The 15571-nt window shown below is 42.7% G+C and overlaps 1 protein-coding gene across 2 annotated transcripts in view; it reads left to right on the top strand.

The window, feature by feature from the left end:
* Window positions 1-693: 693 nt before the first annotated feature.
* Window positions 694-15571, top strand: part of WWC3 (WWC family member 3) — a 188799-nt gene continuing 173921 nt past the window's right edge. The window contains exon 1 of one of the 2 annotated variants that reach the window (XM_063450084.1): window positions 694-1293. In XM_063450084.1, the coding sequence (XP_063306154.1) occupies window positions 1055-1293 (239 nt within the window). In that variant the 5' untranslated portion in view covers window positions 694-1054. The remainder of the gene's footprint in view (window positions 1294-15571) is intronic. The other variant, XM_063450083.1, reaches the window with a different exon arrangement.

Below are 15571 nucleotides of genomic sequence, written 5' to 3' on the forward strand. Positions count from 1 at the left end.
AGAGAGAGGAGAGAGGGGAGGGGCCCACGGATCAGTTTTGCCACTGCCCATCATTGATGTTAAGCCAGAAAACGTGACATTTTTAAAATAATCAATATTTAAAAAATGTTTCATTAAGTGGAATAAACTTTTAAAAACTGATATGTAAAAATTTGATGACTGTTGTTAAAGAAGATGGAATTTACGGGCAACAAACAGCCTAATTTACAAATGCACAGAACCTTGACATATACACAATATAAATCTCAATAAACACTAAAGGGTTAAGTATGTGTTGGAGGTTTGGATAGTGCAATTCAGGTAACATTTTGGTCATGTGTTGACTATTCATCCTATGTTCCAAATAAATATTATTACATTTTTTTTCCATTTTAAATAAAATAAAAACTTTAAAGAGAAATGGATGAACAAGTAAAATTTCTGAATATATATGCTAAACCAATCATTTGTGTATTTTTTTAATTATTATTATTATTAATTAGCAGACTAGGTGGAGGGGTTTCCATTGTGATTATTTCTAAATTAGAATTTCTCCAGTTTTGCTGTGATCATTATGCTCCTTCAAACCAAGATAATATATTTTTTAATATCCCATGTTAGCCAGGTAGGGTCTGCAGAAAGTTTGGGTTTTGCTCAGTGACGCTGTGAGCCTGGCAGGAGGGATGGGAGGGGATAGAGGAGGTAACTAGCTGTTGGCTAATAGCATGGGGCTGTGAGCAATGAAAGATATCGCTGTTGAGAGGCCGTCATGGAACACACAGAACACGAGCCTTGATACAAAGTATTCGGCCTCCGCGGTCAAAGCTGGGGCTACACAAAGAGAACGCAAGCTGCCCTAAAACATCCTCTTCGCAGTCCTTAGTACATCCCACACCACGGGGAACGTGTTACTGCTTCTGGAAAGTTACAGGCATCGTTTAAACACCGGGATAAAAGAGCTGGGATTTTTGTAGAAGAAGCAGGGTTGGAATGGCAGCCCAGGGTGAGGGAGAGCTCCCCTAGCTGAGTGTCCCAGGCAGCTGTGAGTACACACTCAGTGAGGGAGGCTCCAGCAATGCCCTGGCTGAGTGGAGGCAGGCGGCGGAGGCAGCAGCAGCAACAACAACCCCCGCAGCAGCAACCACAGCCACCGCAGCAGCAGCAATGCCCCTCTCCCGGCCCCCCGGCGGGCACGACGGACAGCTCGGACCTACCTCTGCCCGCTGGCTGGGAAGAGGCGAGGGATTACGACGGAAGGCTGTTTTATATTGACCACAACACCAGGCAGACCTCGTGGATCGATCCTAGGGACAGGTAAAGCCAAATTAATGGGGCTTTCTTAGTCTGCCTCGCCACATGATGAATGATGCCCATTGAATAGGGCACACTGTGCGCCCATAGCCTGACTGTGCCCATACCCTGACTGTGTGCCCACCTTCTATATGCTCACTACCTTGTTCACATGGTCCTGCATATGGAAAGGTGTCCACATTCTGAACTGTGCCAACTTTGACAGTTTCCCACATCTGGTGCCCTCTAATTTGGGCATCAGTGTCCACTTGGTGTCTGCTAACTGGGCAGTAATGCCCGGGGTCTGCAGTAGGTTCCACATCCTAGAGGGTGTCTGATTTTTTTTTTTTTAATGATGGCCTCTAAAGTATCTGCTGGTGCCCGCTTGTTAAACAGCGCCAACTTGACTGACCACTGGTGTCGACTAACTAAACGGTGCACACTGCACAGTGATGTCAATCATTGCCAATGCCACTATTGCATACAGTACATGTTGGTATCAGCTGCCTGTCATGCTTTGTGATACTATCGAATCTGGTAACTTTATTTCACCGCAATGCCACCTCTGGTTGTGAATGTGAAGGCTGCATTTTTGTGTACTACAACACGCTGGCACATAACAGCATACATTTATTTTTTATTCTTTCATAATTTTTTTTCTTTCTTACCATCTACCAAGGAATTTTGAGATGTTCTTAGCACAAGGCAGCTTTGTATTACGTCCCCTCCTTTTTTAACCTAGGAGAGGTGTTTTTTTTAATTTTTTTTTTTTTTTTTTTTTAAATTGCCTGGTCACACTTTGCTGAAATAAAATGTCAACATTTAATTGTATTACTTTGGGTAATGCTCTATATTTATCCTAACGTGGTTCTATCTAATCCCATCTATTTAGTTACCAAAAACTGTATATAAGGGGTATTTACTACAGTCCTTTTCTGATATTACCATGACATGTAATGTTTTCAAATTAATGCGTGGCATTCACAGTATTATAAACTGAGGCCATAACATCTTGAATCCAAGGCTACCCGGCTCCTATATTTTTTCATCTAATTTATTCTTTCAACTGAAAAAACGGAGCCATACATTTCATTCTGGTAACATAAATGCTCTGATATGTTGGTGTATATATATTATATAATTATACATAGGAATGCAGATTATTTGCATGATATAAACAGGAGCATATCACAAATCTTCCAGACTATACATTTTCTAGAGGTTTGGCTATGGCTGGCTGTTGTCTTTTTAGAACTCTCTTAAAACTAGGGTTGTAAACTTGTTTTTTTTTTGTAGTAGTTGAAAGTCCTGTAGCGTGGTACCTACAATTTTATTGGCTTGGTGGCTTATTCTTTAGTTTTAAAGTTTTCTCGATTGATCCATTTTTATATTAAGTAACAAAATAGCTGCCGCACTTTCATTAGACATTTTCCAGTATACGTATGTGTTCCAAATGCAATTCTGGTACAGTAACACTTTGGCCTGATGTACTCGAAGAGCTTGTCCATTGAATATGCGGACCTAATTTTAATGCTGACCTGGGGATTAAAAATCCTAATATGGGAGACAAAAAATAAAGAAATTTAAAAGCCTTTTTAAATGAAATATTCACTATTTTAAGTGAATTTTTATATATATATATATTTTTTTTTATGATTTGAACTGGTCATGGTGCATGGAGTCTGTATGTGTAGTATTTTTAGCTTTCAAAAGCTGCACATATTTATTACTGGCATTTATAAAGCGCCAACATATTCCGCAGCTCTGTACAATTGGGTAAAAAGACAAACACAATAAGAACAGACCGATACAACAGGTAGATTTCCCTGCCCATAAGCTTACAATCTAAAGGTTCTGAGATTAACCCCTCTACAGCTGAAAGTATAACTCCACCTCTGGCAACATCATTGGGGCATCATTGGCCAATGTCAGTTCTGTGCAAATTTCGATATGCAGGTCTTTGTACTCTCTGCCAATTAATGAGGGGCAGGATGTCGTGAACGCCTTCAGAGAAGAACAGGAGACCATCAGGACCCATGTAAGAGGGCTAACTGTTACAAAATGTTTTGCCCCATAACCGGGCTACACCTACCATAATATACACTCCAGCAGATTGTAGTGGTTACTACGGTTGGAGTTACCCTTTCATGACAGCCAAATAAGCTAGACAGACATATCTGGTATTTATCAACATGTCTGGCATTTTAGCAACATAAGTAAAATCAGAGTTGATGCCTTCACTTTTTTTTATTATTTATTGTTTACAGGTGCCATCATCCAGTTTTTGTCTGTTGTGGAGCGGTTTGATAATAAAAACTGGATTTCCCCGGCACCCATAGCACACACTATGCTCAGTTGAACCATTAATGCAAAAACAGCGCTTATTTATTAAAATAGGATCATGTCCAACCTTGACAGTAATGATAAGGTGAGGGCAGGTAAGCCTAGGACTCTTGGCTTTTAATTGCTGGTTGGATAATGGGATGTGTAATATCTGCCCAGTTTGTCTGGAGAGAGGGTGGGTTATAGGTGCCAGGGACAGCACCTGTGAATAATGGTGGCAGTTTAGCGCTCGCAGAATCGCCGCTTGTTATTGCTAACCAGATATGATTGAATTGCACTTGATAATGTGATTTGTATTTTCTACAAAAAGGGACAGTCTGTGTTTTTTTTTTTTTTTTTTTGTCAAACTGCTCCAAAATATTTTGCTGAGTATTATTTATGGGTCTGACACCCATAAACCATATAGGTGATGCTCTTTTCATGTGGCCTGGAGGTCCATGCTGCAATTTTATTTCTCTCCGTGCAACCTTGCATATCTTTTCTATTTCTGTTTGAAACACAGTACATACAGAGTTTAAACTCATTTGCTGCTGAAAGTGTAATTCCACAGCGTTATTAACCAGTCCAGAATGAGACTTTCAGGTTGGATAATGTTAATCCTGTGTATATTTGGCATCTTTCATCAGCATGCACTGTGCAGCACTGACTCAAAAAGTACCTTTAGTGGCCATCTATAGGAGTGGCCAGTAGAGGTGTTCCTAGGCTGCAATGTAGACAACAAAAAGCCTGCAGAAACCTGGTATAGACACCAGAACTACATCATTAAGCTGCAGTTTTTCTGGTGACTATAGTGTCCCTTTAAGTAGTTGGAATAGCATTGGTAAGGTCAGGTGTTTGATTAAATTCAGTGCAAATGTAAAATTTAACTTTGTATTCCTCACTGAACGGAAATCCTACAGCAGTAGTGGCTAAACTTGACGCCACATTTTATTTAAAGGAACATTATAGAGTTAGGAATACAAATCTGTATTCTTAAAGGAAAACTCCAGTGCCAGGAAAACAATCAATTTTCCTGGGACTGCAGGTTCCCTCTCCCTCCCACCCCCCAATCCCCAGTTGCTGAAGGGGTGAAAACCCCTTCTGTCACTTACCTGAGGCAGCGACGATGTCCCTCGTCGCTGCCTCAGCGCCGCTCCTCCTACTGACTCCGGCCGGTGGGCGAGACTGATCCCGCCCACCGGCCAGGGAGACCTAATGTGCATGCGCGGCAATGCCGTGCATGCGCATTAGCGCTCCCCATAGGAAAGCATTGAAAATTATTTTCAATGCTTTTCTATGGGGACATGAGCGACGCTGGAGGTCCTCACACAGCGTGAGGACGTCCAGGGACGCTCTAGCAAAGAAAATCTTTGCTATAAATCAGGAAGTTCCCTCTAGTGGCTGTCTAGTAGACAGCCACTAGAGGTGGAGTTAACCCTGCAAAGTAATTATTGCAGTTTATAAAAAACTGCAATAATTACACTTGCAGGGTTAAGAGTAGTGGGAGTTGGCACCCAGACCACTCCAGTGGTCTGGGTGCCTGGAGTGTCCCTTTAACGTTATATTGTTCTTGTCCTTTGTTCTACTTGATGTCCCCACCCCCCACATATGACACTAAAAGAGTTACAACACTGTCTTTACCTTGCTTTTGCTCACCTCTCCTCGCTAGGAGCCGTCTGGCAGGGTCCAATCCAATGCTACTCATAGATGCACATTCAATTATTTTCATAGGAAGGAAAGGAATTAATGGTTTCCTATGGGGCTACTGCATTATGGGACTGACAACATTGGCTTTAATGAATACCCCTCAAAGACTTTTAAACAGTACTTAAAGGGACACTATAGTCATCAAATCAACTTTAGCTTAATGGAGTAGTTTTGGTGTATATATCATGCCACTACAGTCTCATTGCTCAATTCTCTGTCATGTAGGAGTTAAATCACTTTGTTTATGAAGCTCTAGTCACACCTCCCTGTATGTAACCTGCACAGCCCTCCTAAACACTTCCTGTAAAGAGTCCTCTAATGTTTACACTTCCTTTATTGCAAATTCTATTTAATTTAACATTTTTCTCATGCTCTCTTAATAGCTTTCTAGACCCTGCAGAAGTCTCCGGTTTGTAGTTAAAGTTCAATTTACAAAGCAGGAGATAAAAACTTTGAAAGTAACTTTACATGTGATTGGAAATAAAACCATTTTGTTTTCTTGGAGACTGTGTCCGTCACAGTCAAGGAAAGTGTGTCTAGGGCTGCATACACATAAACAAGTGATCTTTAACTCATAAATGGCAGAGAATTGAGCAGTAAGACTTCAGACGCATAATCTATACACCAAAAGTGCTTCATTAAGCTAAAGTTGTTTTGGTGACTATAGTGTCACTTCAACTTGACTGTCACTACAGTGCCCTGAGGGTGCCCCCAGCCTCGGGGTCCCCCTCCCGCCGGGCTCTAGGGTGAGGAAGGGGTTAAACTTATCTCTTTCTCCAGCGCCGGACGGGGAACTCTCCTCCTCCTCGGCAGGAGCCGCGCGCGCATTCAGTCAGTCCATAGGAAAGCATTCTCAATGCTTTCCTATGGACGCTGGCATCTTCTCACTGTGAAAATCACAGTGAGAAGCGCCTCTAGCGGCTGTCAATGAGACAGCCACTAGAGGCTGCATTAACCCTATTATAACCATAGCAGTTTCTCTGAAACTGCTATGTTTATAGAAAAAAGGGGTTAATCCTAGCTGCACCAGACACCCAGACCACTTCATTAAGCTGAAGTGGTCTGGGTGCCTATAGTGGTCCTTTAAGGACGGAGCCAATTATACAAGTTGTGATCGAAACAAAACTTGAAATTTGCGCAATATATTGTTCAATCATAATTCACCTCTTTCATATTAAGTACACACTTATATATAATTTTGTTCAGGAGAAACGCTGCTTTCATTTCACATCACATATTTATATATGAAACATAACTGAATGTGAATAAAGTGTGAGAAATTAAGAAAATTTGTTTATTGTTGTCATAATACTGTTAGATTTTACTGCAATAAAATACACATATTTGTATTCAGCGATGTCTCACGAGTACCACAGTGCCTCCCCCGCCCCCCCCCCTGCCATGTACAGGTTTTATGAGTTTTTGGAAACTTACAAGGGTCAAATATAGGGCTCTTCCCTTTTCCATCGAAAATTGCCAGATTGGTTTGCTGGGCCTATGTTGCCTTTGAGACCGTATGGTAGCCCAGGAATGAAAATGAACCCCATCTTGGCATTACATTTGTAAAAGTAGACAACCCAGGGTATTCAAAATGGGGTATGTCTAGTCTTTTCTAGTAGCCACTTGGTCACAAACCGTGGCCAAAGTTCGTGCGTGTATGTATATACGTGTGTGTGTGTGTGTATGTATATGTGTGTGTGTGTATATATATATATATATATATATATATATATATTAAGCAAAAAAGCCCTGCACTCCTACTAATAGAAAAATGTATAAAGACCCGGTGCTCGATTGCACTGTTAAATATGAAGCAAAAATAATCAGCACTCCCAGGATTTGTAAAAAAGAAACAATACTTTACTCCATAGGCCAACGTTTCAGCTCCACTTGGGAGCTTTCATCAGGACCGCATACATAAAATAAATAAAACATACATAGTTTAAATAGGAACATCAATCAAAAAAGAACTTACATTTCAGGTGTGTAAGAGGCTGACCTCCCCTCCTCTCGAGCGTCTAATCAAGCACCACCGGGATCCGGCATCTCCCCACTTGCGCTGACGTCAGCACGTGACGTCGTTGCCATGGAGATTGTGACGCTACCAGCGTCTGACGATCCTCCTCCAGTATACTTCCTGGATGCCAGTGTTCCCGGTAGTCAGGGAGACGCCGGCGCATGCGCTGAGAGCCTGTCCCTTCCGGTCTCCGTGTTTGACTTGCGCTCGGGGAGCGGATTGTCAGCATTCCTCACTTGTGTACATATATGTCATGAAGCGTTTTTTAAGGGGAATATAAACATATCCTCCTCCCTTCTATATCATCTGTATACGGAGTTAATATATTATCAATACTTAATAAAGTGAATAAATACAAAGTAATACTTCAAATAATTACTATCACAGGTCAAATCAAGACCTTAAAGTGCAATGTATAACCTATATATATTCCACATATTGACACTTTATTTGATGTATTGGCGTCATTTCTGATCAGATTGATTAATATCACATGTAGGAAGTTTCCTACTTGTTTACCACATGATTATAACTACATCCTTTTGGATGCCTTAATTTTTTGTATATTATTATAGTATCACGGGTCATGGTAAGACTTGTTTTATTTTTATTTCTCTTCATCATATTACCACATTCATTATACTACTTAATTATCACAAATAAAGAGGAATAGGGTTTAACTCATGGAATCCAATATGTTGGTCACTAGTACTGTTAGTTTGATTATATGGTGTGAAATTGGTCAATATGTGGAATATATATAGGTTATACATTGCACTTTAAGGTCTTGATTTGACCTGTGATAGTAATTATTTGAAGTATTACTTTGTATTTATTCACTTTATTAAGTATTGATAATATATTAACTCCGGATACAGATGATATAGAAGGGAGGAGGATATGTTTATATTCCCCTTAAAAAAACGCTTCATGACATATATGTACACAAGTGAGGGATGCTGACAATCCGCTCCCCGAGTGCAAGTCAGACACGGAGACCGGAAGGGACAGGCTCTCAGCGCATGCGCCGGCGTCTCTCTGGCTACCGGGAACACTGGCATCCAGGAAGTATACTGGAGGAGGATCGTCAGACGCTGGTAGCGTCACGATCTCCATGGCAACGACGTCACGTGTTGACGTCATTGACGTCACGTGCTGACGTCAGCGCAAGTGGCGAGATGTCGGATCCCGGTGCTGCCTGATTAGACGCTCGAGTAGAGGGGAGGTCAGCCTCTTGCACACCTGAAATGTAAGTTCTTTTTTGATTGACGTTCCTATTTAAACTATGTATGTTTCATTTATTTTATGTATGCTGTCCTGATGAAAGCTCCCAAGTGGAGCTGAAACGTTGACCTATGGAGTAAAGTATTGTTTCTTTTTTACAAATCCTGGGAGTGCTGATTATTTTTGCTATATATATATTGTATATTTTTTATTTTTTTTTAGTTTTCACAAATAAACTGCCCTTTCACCAATGATATCATCAGTATTATACATTTTACTGCTCATATTTGTATTCAGCGATGTCTCACGTGTAAAACAGTACCCCTCATGTACAGGTTTTATGGTGTTTTGGAAAGTTACAGGGATAAACATAGGACTTGCAAATTAAATTCTCTGGACTTGCTGCCGGGGTTGTCAGGCTGGTCCCTAAAATTAGAAGAATGTCTTAATTATGTTAAAAGATATAATATATATATTTGTGTGTATTTAAATCCTATTTGTGTATTTATGTAATTGTGTATGTAGTTATATCTATTTATATGTATATATTTTTCATTTATTTATTTATTTATATATAATATTTTTTTTTTACTGATTGCTGTATTAAAGGACCACTATAGGCACCCAGACCACTTCAGCTTAATGAAGTGGTCTGGGTGCCAGGTCCATCTAGGATTAACTCTTTCTGCTGTAAACATAGCAGTTTCAGAGAATGCTTTCCTATGAGACTGGCTGAATACGCGCGCGACTCCTGCCGCGCATGCACATTCAACCGATGACTGGGAAAGGAGGAGGAGGGAGCCCGGCGCTGGGGAAAAAAGGTAAGGGATTAACCCCTTCCTCACCCTAGAGCCTGTCGGAAGGGGGGCCCAGAGGGTGAGGGGGACCCAAGGACCCTATAGAGCCAGGAAAACGAGTATGTTTTCCTGGCACTATAGTGGTCCATTAACACATTTTAAATCTTGTTTCACCAGTAGGCAGCAATGCCTGCATAGGCAGCTATGCCTGCCATGTGATCGCTCTTTCAGATCACATGGCCACCGGGGGTTTAAATTGCCAAGGGGGGACTGCCTGGGCTGTCAGGCAGTCCCCCAGAAGCAGATCGCTGCAGAGGTGAGTACACCTCAGGCTCTGGGGCTGAAAGCCGTTAGGGCGTTCTATGCCACGGGAACTGCTTTAAAGCCCCTTAATAATGGGGACGGCATAGAACGCCCTAATGGCGTTAACGGGTTAAAGCGTTGAAAGAAGCACCCATTGGAAAACTGTACAACCCACCACCAAAACAAATATAAACAATAAAAACAAGACTCTGAAAACTGGTATATACCCTAAAGTGTGCATTACTAAGACTTCCCTGGAAAATTGTATATTGCAGGGCTCAATAAATCCCAGGCGCCAGGTCTCCTAGGATTTTGTCCTTCAAGCTCTTTAGGGAAGGACGGCTGCCCGCCCCCATGCACGGGGCAGCATGGGAGGCGACCGGCAACCTACCAGCACGGGGAAGCATGGGAGGCGGCCGGCCACATGGGGCAGCATGGAAGCCAGCTGGGTGTAGCATGGGAGACGGTGCGTGAGGGAGCAGTAATCCTGTAGCTCCTCTCTGCTGCCTCACCCTGTTTAGTGAAGTCGGGAGCCGATATATGACATCACTACAGGAAGCAGAGCGGAACTGCAGGTAGATAAGTAAGCAGCCCCACTGGACCACAGGGAAACATCCACTTAGCTCCCTCAAAGGTAGGGAGGCTGGGTGGACTTAAAGGAAAATCAAAATGTTAATTTGTGAGTTTTTGTGAAAATATGTGTGTAATAGTGAATGTCGGTCTCTGCGTGTGTGTCTGTCTAGCTACCTGCCCCCCTCCGATCACACGGGAAAGGTGATTTTACTCGCCTCTTTTCCCACACCGTGCCGTTTTTTTTTTTGACAATCTTTATTTTTCAAATTATCAGCACTTCGTTACAGGACAGCATAGATGTAATTATTCAACAGTCTACATTTCGTTTTCGCATTAAACTTGGCGTGCTACTTGACCTTATTGCCTAACGTTAATGTCTGAACTTGCTTAGTCAACCATGTTACAAGAAGTTTGATTTTCCGCTAAAGTATGTGTGGCTGCTATCCGCATTGCGCGCTGTGTGGTTTCCCCTAGCTGATCGGTGCCCAATTAAGCACTAATGGCATGTATTCAGGGGTCAGTGGTGTCCCAGTGTCCGATAGGTCTACGGGGCGATTACCCTTTTCCTTGTGGGACGCTATTTCTCTGGAGGCCCCTAGTGGTCGTCTCTCCGTTAACTGTTGGGTTTTGTGGTCCCAAATCGCGGTCGAGTTATCCTGTCCGTCGCCCTCGTGTCCTCCCCCTCCCCCCCCCCATCTATGTTGTGTCTCGTCCAAGTCATTTGTCGGTCGAGTGTCAGCCGAGCTTGCAACGGGACCTATTGTGCCTCCTACATCCCCGTCTGAACTCTGGGTGTGTGTCCTCTGTGGCTCCCCTGTATGCCTTCTGGTCTTCCATTAGTGAGTCGACCCATGGTCCTAGGATTCCCTCGTCCGCGCAGGTGCAGCTGGCAGAGGCCGGGTTCCGTACTGAACGATTTAAGATTAGTGTCTGGGCAGAGGGTGAACTGGTTGTGTCTCTGTGCTAAGGCCTGCGCGGGGGTCGGTCGAATGGGTAGGGGTTAAGCAAGAGGCATTGCCCAATAGATGTGCGTGGGGAGGGGTGTCATTCCCCCCTTTGGTGCCCACCCGGGTCGAGGAGCCTGCCCCTGCGAGCCGCCCACGACCATCCGTTTCTCTCCACGTCACGTGTCTCGTTCATCCACTTCAGGGCCCGGAGTGGGTTGGTCTCCCTGTGATCCATCTATCCAGTGCACTAGGTCATCTCTCTAGGTCCCTCTTTGGGAGATGAAGTCAATCCACGGTGCCCATGTCTGGAGGCATCGTTCAGTGGTCCCCTTCAGGGTCGCTGTGAGTGTCTCCATCCCGTGGATCTCTTCCACCTTGTCCATCCATTGTTGGAGGTCCGGAGTCTGCGAGGTGCGCCATCTGGCCGGGATGAGTAATTTAGCTGCGTTTCGTAGGTGTTTCGTGAGTGACCTTTTATATCGCGAAATGGGCATCTCTGTGTGGTGGAGGACCATCTGAAGTGGTTGTAGCTAGAGGTCAGTGTCTAGGATTTCTTTGATATGCGTATGGATCTTGGTCCAGTACTGAGTTATTTTTCTACAGGACCACCAAATGTGTAGGTCCGTCCCAACTGCTTCTTCACATCTCCAACATAGATCAGTGGCGTCTTGGTTCATCCTGTGTAACCGCATAGACCGTGCCGGTTTTGTTGTGGTTGGGCTTGCCCCCTTAGCTGAGATCATAAAGATTGATGATCTCAGCCAAGTCAATGCTTTCCCATAGGAAAGGTTTAGGAAGATATTGCGCATGTGCAGCAAAAGGCTGTGCTGCGCCAGTCCGCATCTCATAAAGATACATTGAATTGATGCATCTCTATAGGGAACATTCAGCGCCTCAATGCAGAGCGTGGAGACGCTGAACATAGGTTCAGCATCTAGGAATCCCCTCTAGTGGCTGTCTGAGTGGCTGCCAATAGAGGTTTTCCAAGGCAGCAATGTAAACACGGTCTGAATAGGTAATGTTTTCATTGAAAGGCCTGCAGTGACATGCTACAGACACCAGAACAACCACATTAAGCTGCAGTGGTTCTGGTGACTTTAGTGTCCCCAAGAATTGCATCTTTTTCGTTCAAAATTAAACTTTGTTAGTTTAAAAAAGACTGGCTCCTAACTTTTTTTTTTTTTTTAGCTGGCTCCTAGATTCCAAACACATTTGCAAGTCCTGTTATATTGTACGCCAAAGTAGCCAAAAAATTAAATTCATATTTGAAATTGTATATTTTTCAAATATGGAATTTTTTAGTTCTGTAAAATTTCCTAATTTAGTGAATACACCTTAACAGTCCAGTTTCTTGTATTTTGGATTTAAAATGTGCGTGCGTGCGTGTGTGTATGCTTATAGACTCTCTCTAAAAAAAAAAAAAAAAAAAAGAACGCATATTTAGATTGGAGACAGATGGATAATTATATACTCTATTTATAATGTATTTATTTTTGCATGTTAACAGACAAATATATAACTGTGATAGACATACTATATTTTATATAATACTTTAGAAATTGATTATGGCATGAAACTTTCTTGTGGATTTTAAACTAAATTAACAGAATGTATTAACACTTTTAATGTAATTTTATTTATGTAATTTTATTTTTTTTAAACATTTTTATACGAATAACATCCTGTTTTGCTGTAAAAATAACAAAACAAACAAAAAAGCCCCAGTACATAATTTTAAATATCATCTGACATGTAGACATCTGACTTTTTATATCTATATAATTTCACTTAGTCTGCCAATATCACCATAGTACGGTAATTTATAGTCGGTAATTTTTCACGTCTTACTCTATGATCTGAATGGGGAGATTCTTAGTCTGCCACTAAGGGACCCCCCCCTCCCCTTCCCCCAGTGTAACAGGATGTTCAGACACATACTGTATTTTAACAATTATGCTGCAGGAATTGAAGGGGTGGAGGAAGGAATTTCCTTTTACCAAGTATATATTTTTTTTCCTCATTTCTATGTTTCATTCTCCCTGTGCTGGTTTAATATCCTTAAAGTCCAATGTTGCATACATTCAGTGAATCATATTTTCAAGATAAGCTATGCGTGAAGAATGTAACTGTATGACGTTAATACATTTCAGAGAATTTTAACATTTTTATATATTTTTCAGTAAAGCTGTACACCTAAATTCTCAAACAATGTTAACATAAGTGTCCATACAAAGGAAGGTCAATCCTAAGGCTTTCTACAAGCTAAGAGAAAGGCATTCGTGTTAGGAATGCAAAGTTGTATTCCTAAAACTAAAGCCTAGCCTAAAACCCTCTTCCCCCTGGAGACCTGCGCTTTCTCAATCCTTTTTTTCTTTTCTTTATTTTTCCCTTACCTCTGACTAGTTATTATGGAATAAAAGGCAATTGGGCTGTTCCTTTAGTCTGTATTTAGTTTATTAAGGAAAACATATTGCCAGTTGTCTGTCTGGTTGTGACAGACCCTCCCTTGGGACCAAATTGAGAGATGCTCTTCATGGCACAGACAGCTCTCCTGCTTCCCTGATTGTCCATCGATGAAGACCTTCCCATCCCTGAACGTATATGCTGGGAGAGGGGGTTGTTCAGTTGTTTTTCCAGCAATGTTCGGATAAGGAGGTAATTCAGCAATGTGTAATTCCGGTAAAATTCAAACAGTAAAATTCAAACAGTCATAATGAGTATTTCTTAAAGATTCTATCTTTATGACAGGGCTTGACAAATTTGTTTGGAATCTAGGAACCAGCTAAAAAAGTTAAAAGCCTGTGTTTTTTTTTTTTTTTAAAAGACACTATAGTCACCAGAAGCACTACAGCTTAATATAGTGGTTCTGGTGCCTATAGCCTGTCCCTGTAGCCTTTTCAATGTAAATGCTGCCTTTTCAGAGAGAAGGCAGTGTTTACATTTGCCTGCTAAGACCTCTAGTGGCTGTCACTCAGACGGCCACTAGAGTCCTGTGTCAGTGCTCTGCATGGACGTGCTGAATGTTACCCATACAGAACATGAGCAATATCCTCCCAATGCTTGCCTATGGGAAAGCATTGGCTTGGCTGAGATCATAAAGATCAATTAACTCGGCAATGGAGGCAGGACAAGCCACGGCAAAACCTGCATGGTGTGGGGGAAAAAAAGGGAGTAAAAACCCCAATCATGTGATCGGAGGGAGGCAGGTACCTAAACAGGCACACACGTGTACACACACACACACCGACAGTCATGCATACACACACACACACACTGACAGAGGCATATATACTCAAACACTCACAAATGTACAAATCCTAGGAGCCAGGGCAAAATTTTTAGTCGCCATGGCGCCTGGGATTTGTCGAGCCCTGTTTATGAAATACTTATTTTTCAGGAGGATAACATTGCCGCTTTAATGGTGTACATTGGAACCCTTGATAAAAGTGGACAGATGTTCCAAAAAACAGTTTATCAAAGCACCATTACCATTCAGTTACTTTTCCTCCTTGCAGTAGTGTATCCATTAAGAGTATTACACAAGAAGACTGAGAAGTTGCATATTGCAGGGAGTAGGGATGCACCGAAATTTCGGCTGCCGAAATCTTTGGCTGAAAATGGGCCTATCCCAAGTTGAAGTTCCAAACGCCGGGCAGGTAGTTATTTTATCTTTTCAGCCAGAGTGACTTGTCAGGCCCTCGGTCCATGACAGAGGACCTGACATCGGGAGGGGACCCGAAAGCTTGCCCTGTGTGCTGCTGGGTGCGAGGCCCCTCCCGTCTGCGCAGGTAGAGAGCCAGCACAGACTGCAGCTCCGCCGGGTGTAAGCTGCAGACTGTGCTGTATCTCGCAATCTCTGGCCAATCAGCGTTGCCGCGAGTTACCACGGCAACGCTATGACTTTTGGATATGGCGAGATTCAGCACAGTCTGCAGCTCACACCCGGCAGAGCTGCAGGCTGGAGAGACAGACCACCGGATCACCAGGGAGGCAGGACATTGGACCACCAGGGAATCATCAAAGGTATTTCTAACACCGCTCACTGTCGCCAGTTACCCTCTCCCTCAGTCACAGTAACCCCCTCCCTCCCTCAGTCACTGTCACCCACCCCCCCCTCCCTCAGTCACTGTCGCCCCCTCCCTTAGTCACTGTCGCCCCCTCCCTCAGTCACTATGTCACCAGTCACCCGTGGGTTAACAATGCAATTCTCCGACACTCTGCCGTGGCTTGCAAGAACAGCATGGACACCTGGCACAGTTCAAGGTGCCCTAAAATATCTGATGGCAGCCCTGTGCCCAGTTGTCCTAACCATGAAGATACTTAGGGACACTCCACTGCCCAGATACTAGAGATCGACATATATATCTATCTATATATATATATATCTCTATATATATATCTCTCTCTCTATA

This window comes from Pelobates fuscus, chromosome 1 (assembly GCF_036172605.1).
Source record: "Pelobates fuscus isolate aPelFus1 chromosome 1, aPelFus1.pri, whole genome shotgun sequence".
Taxonomy (NCBI): domain Eukaryota; kingdom Metazoa; phylum Chordata; class Amphibia; order Anura; family Pelobatidae; genus Pelobates; species Pelobates fuscus.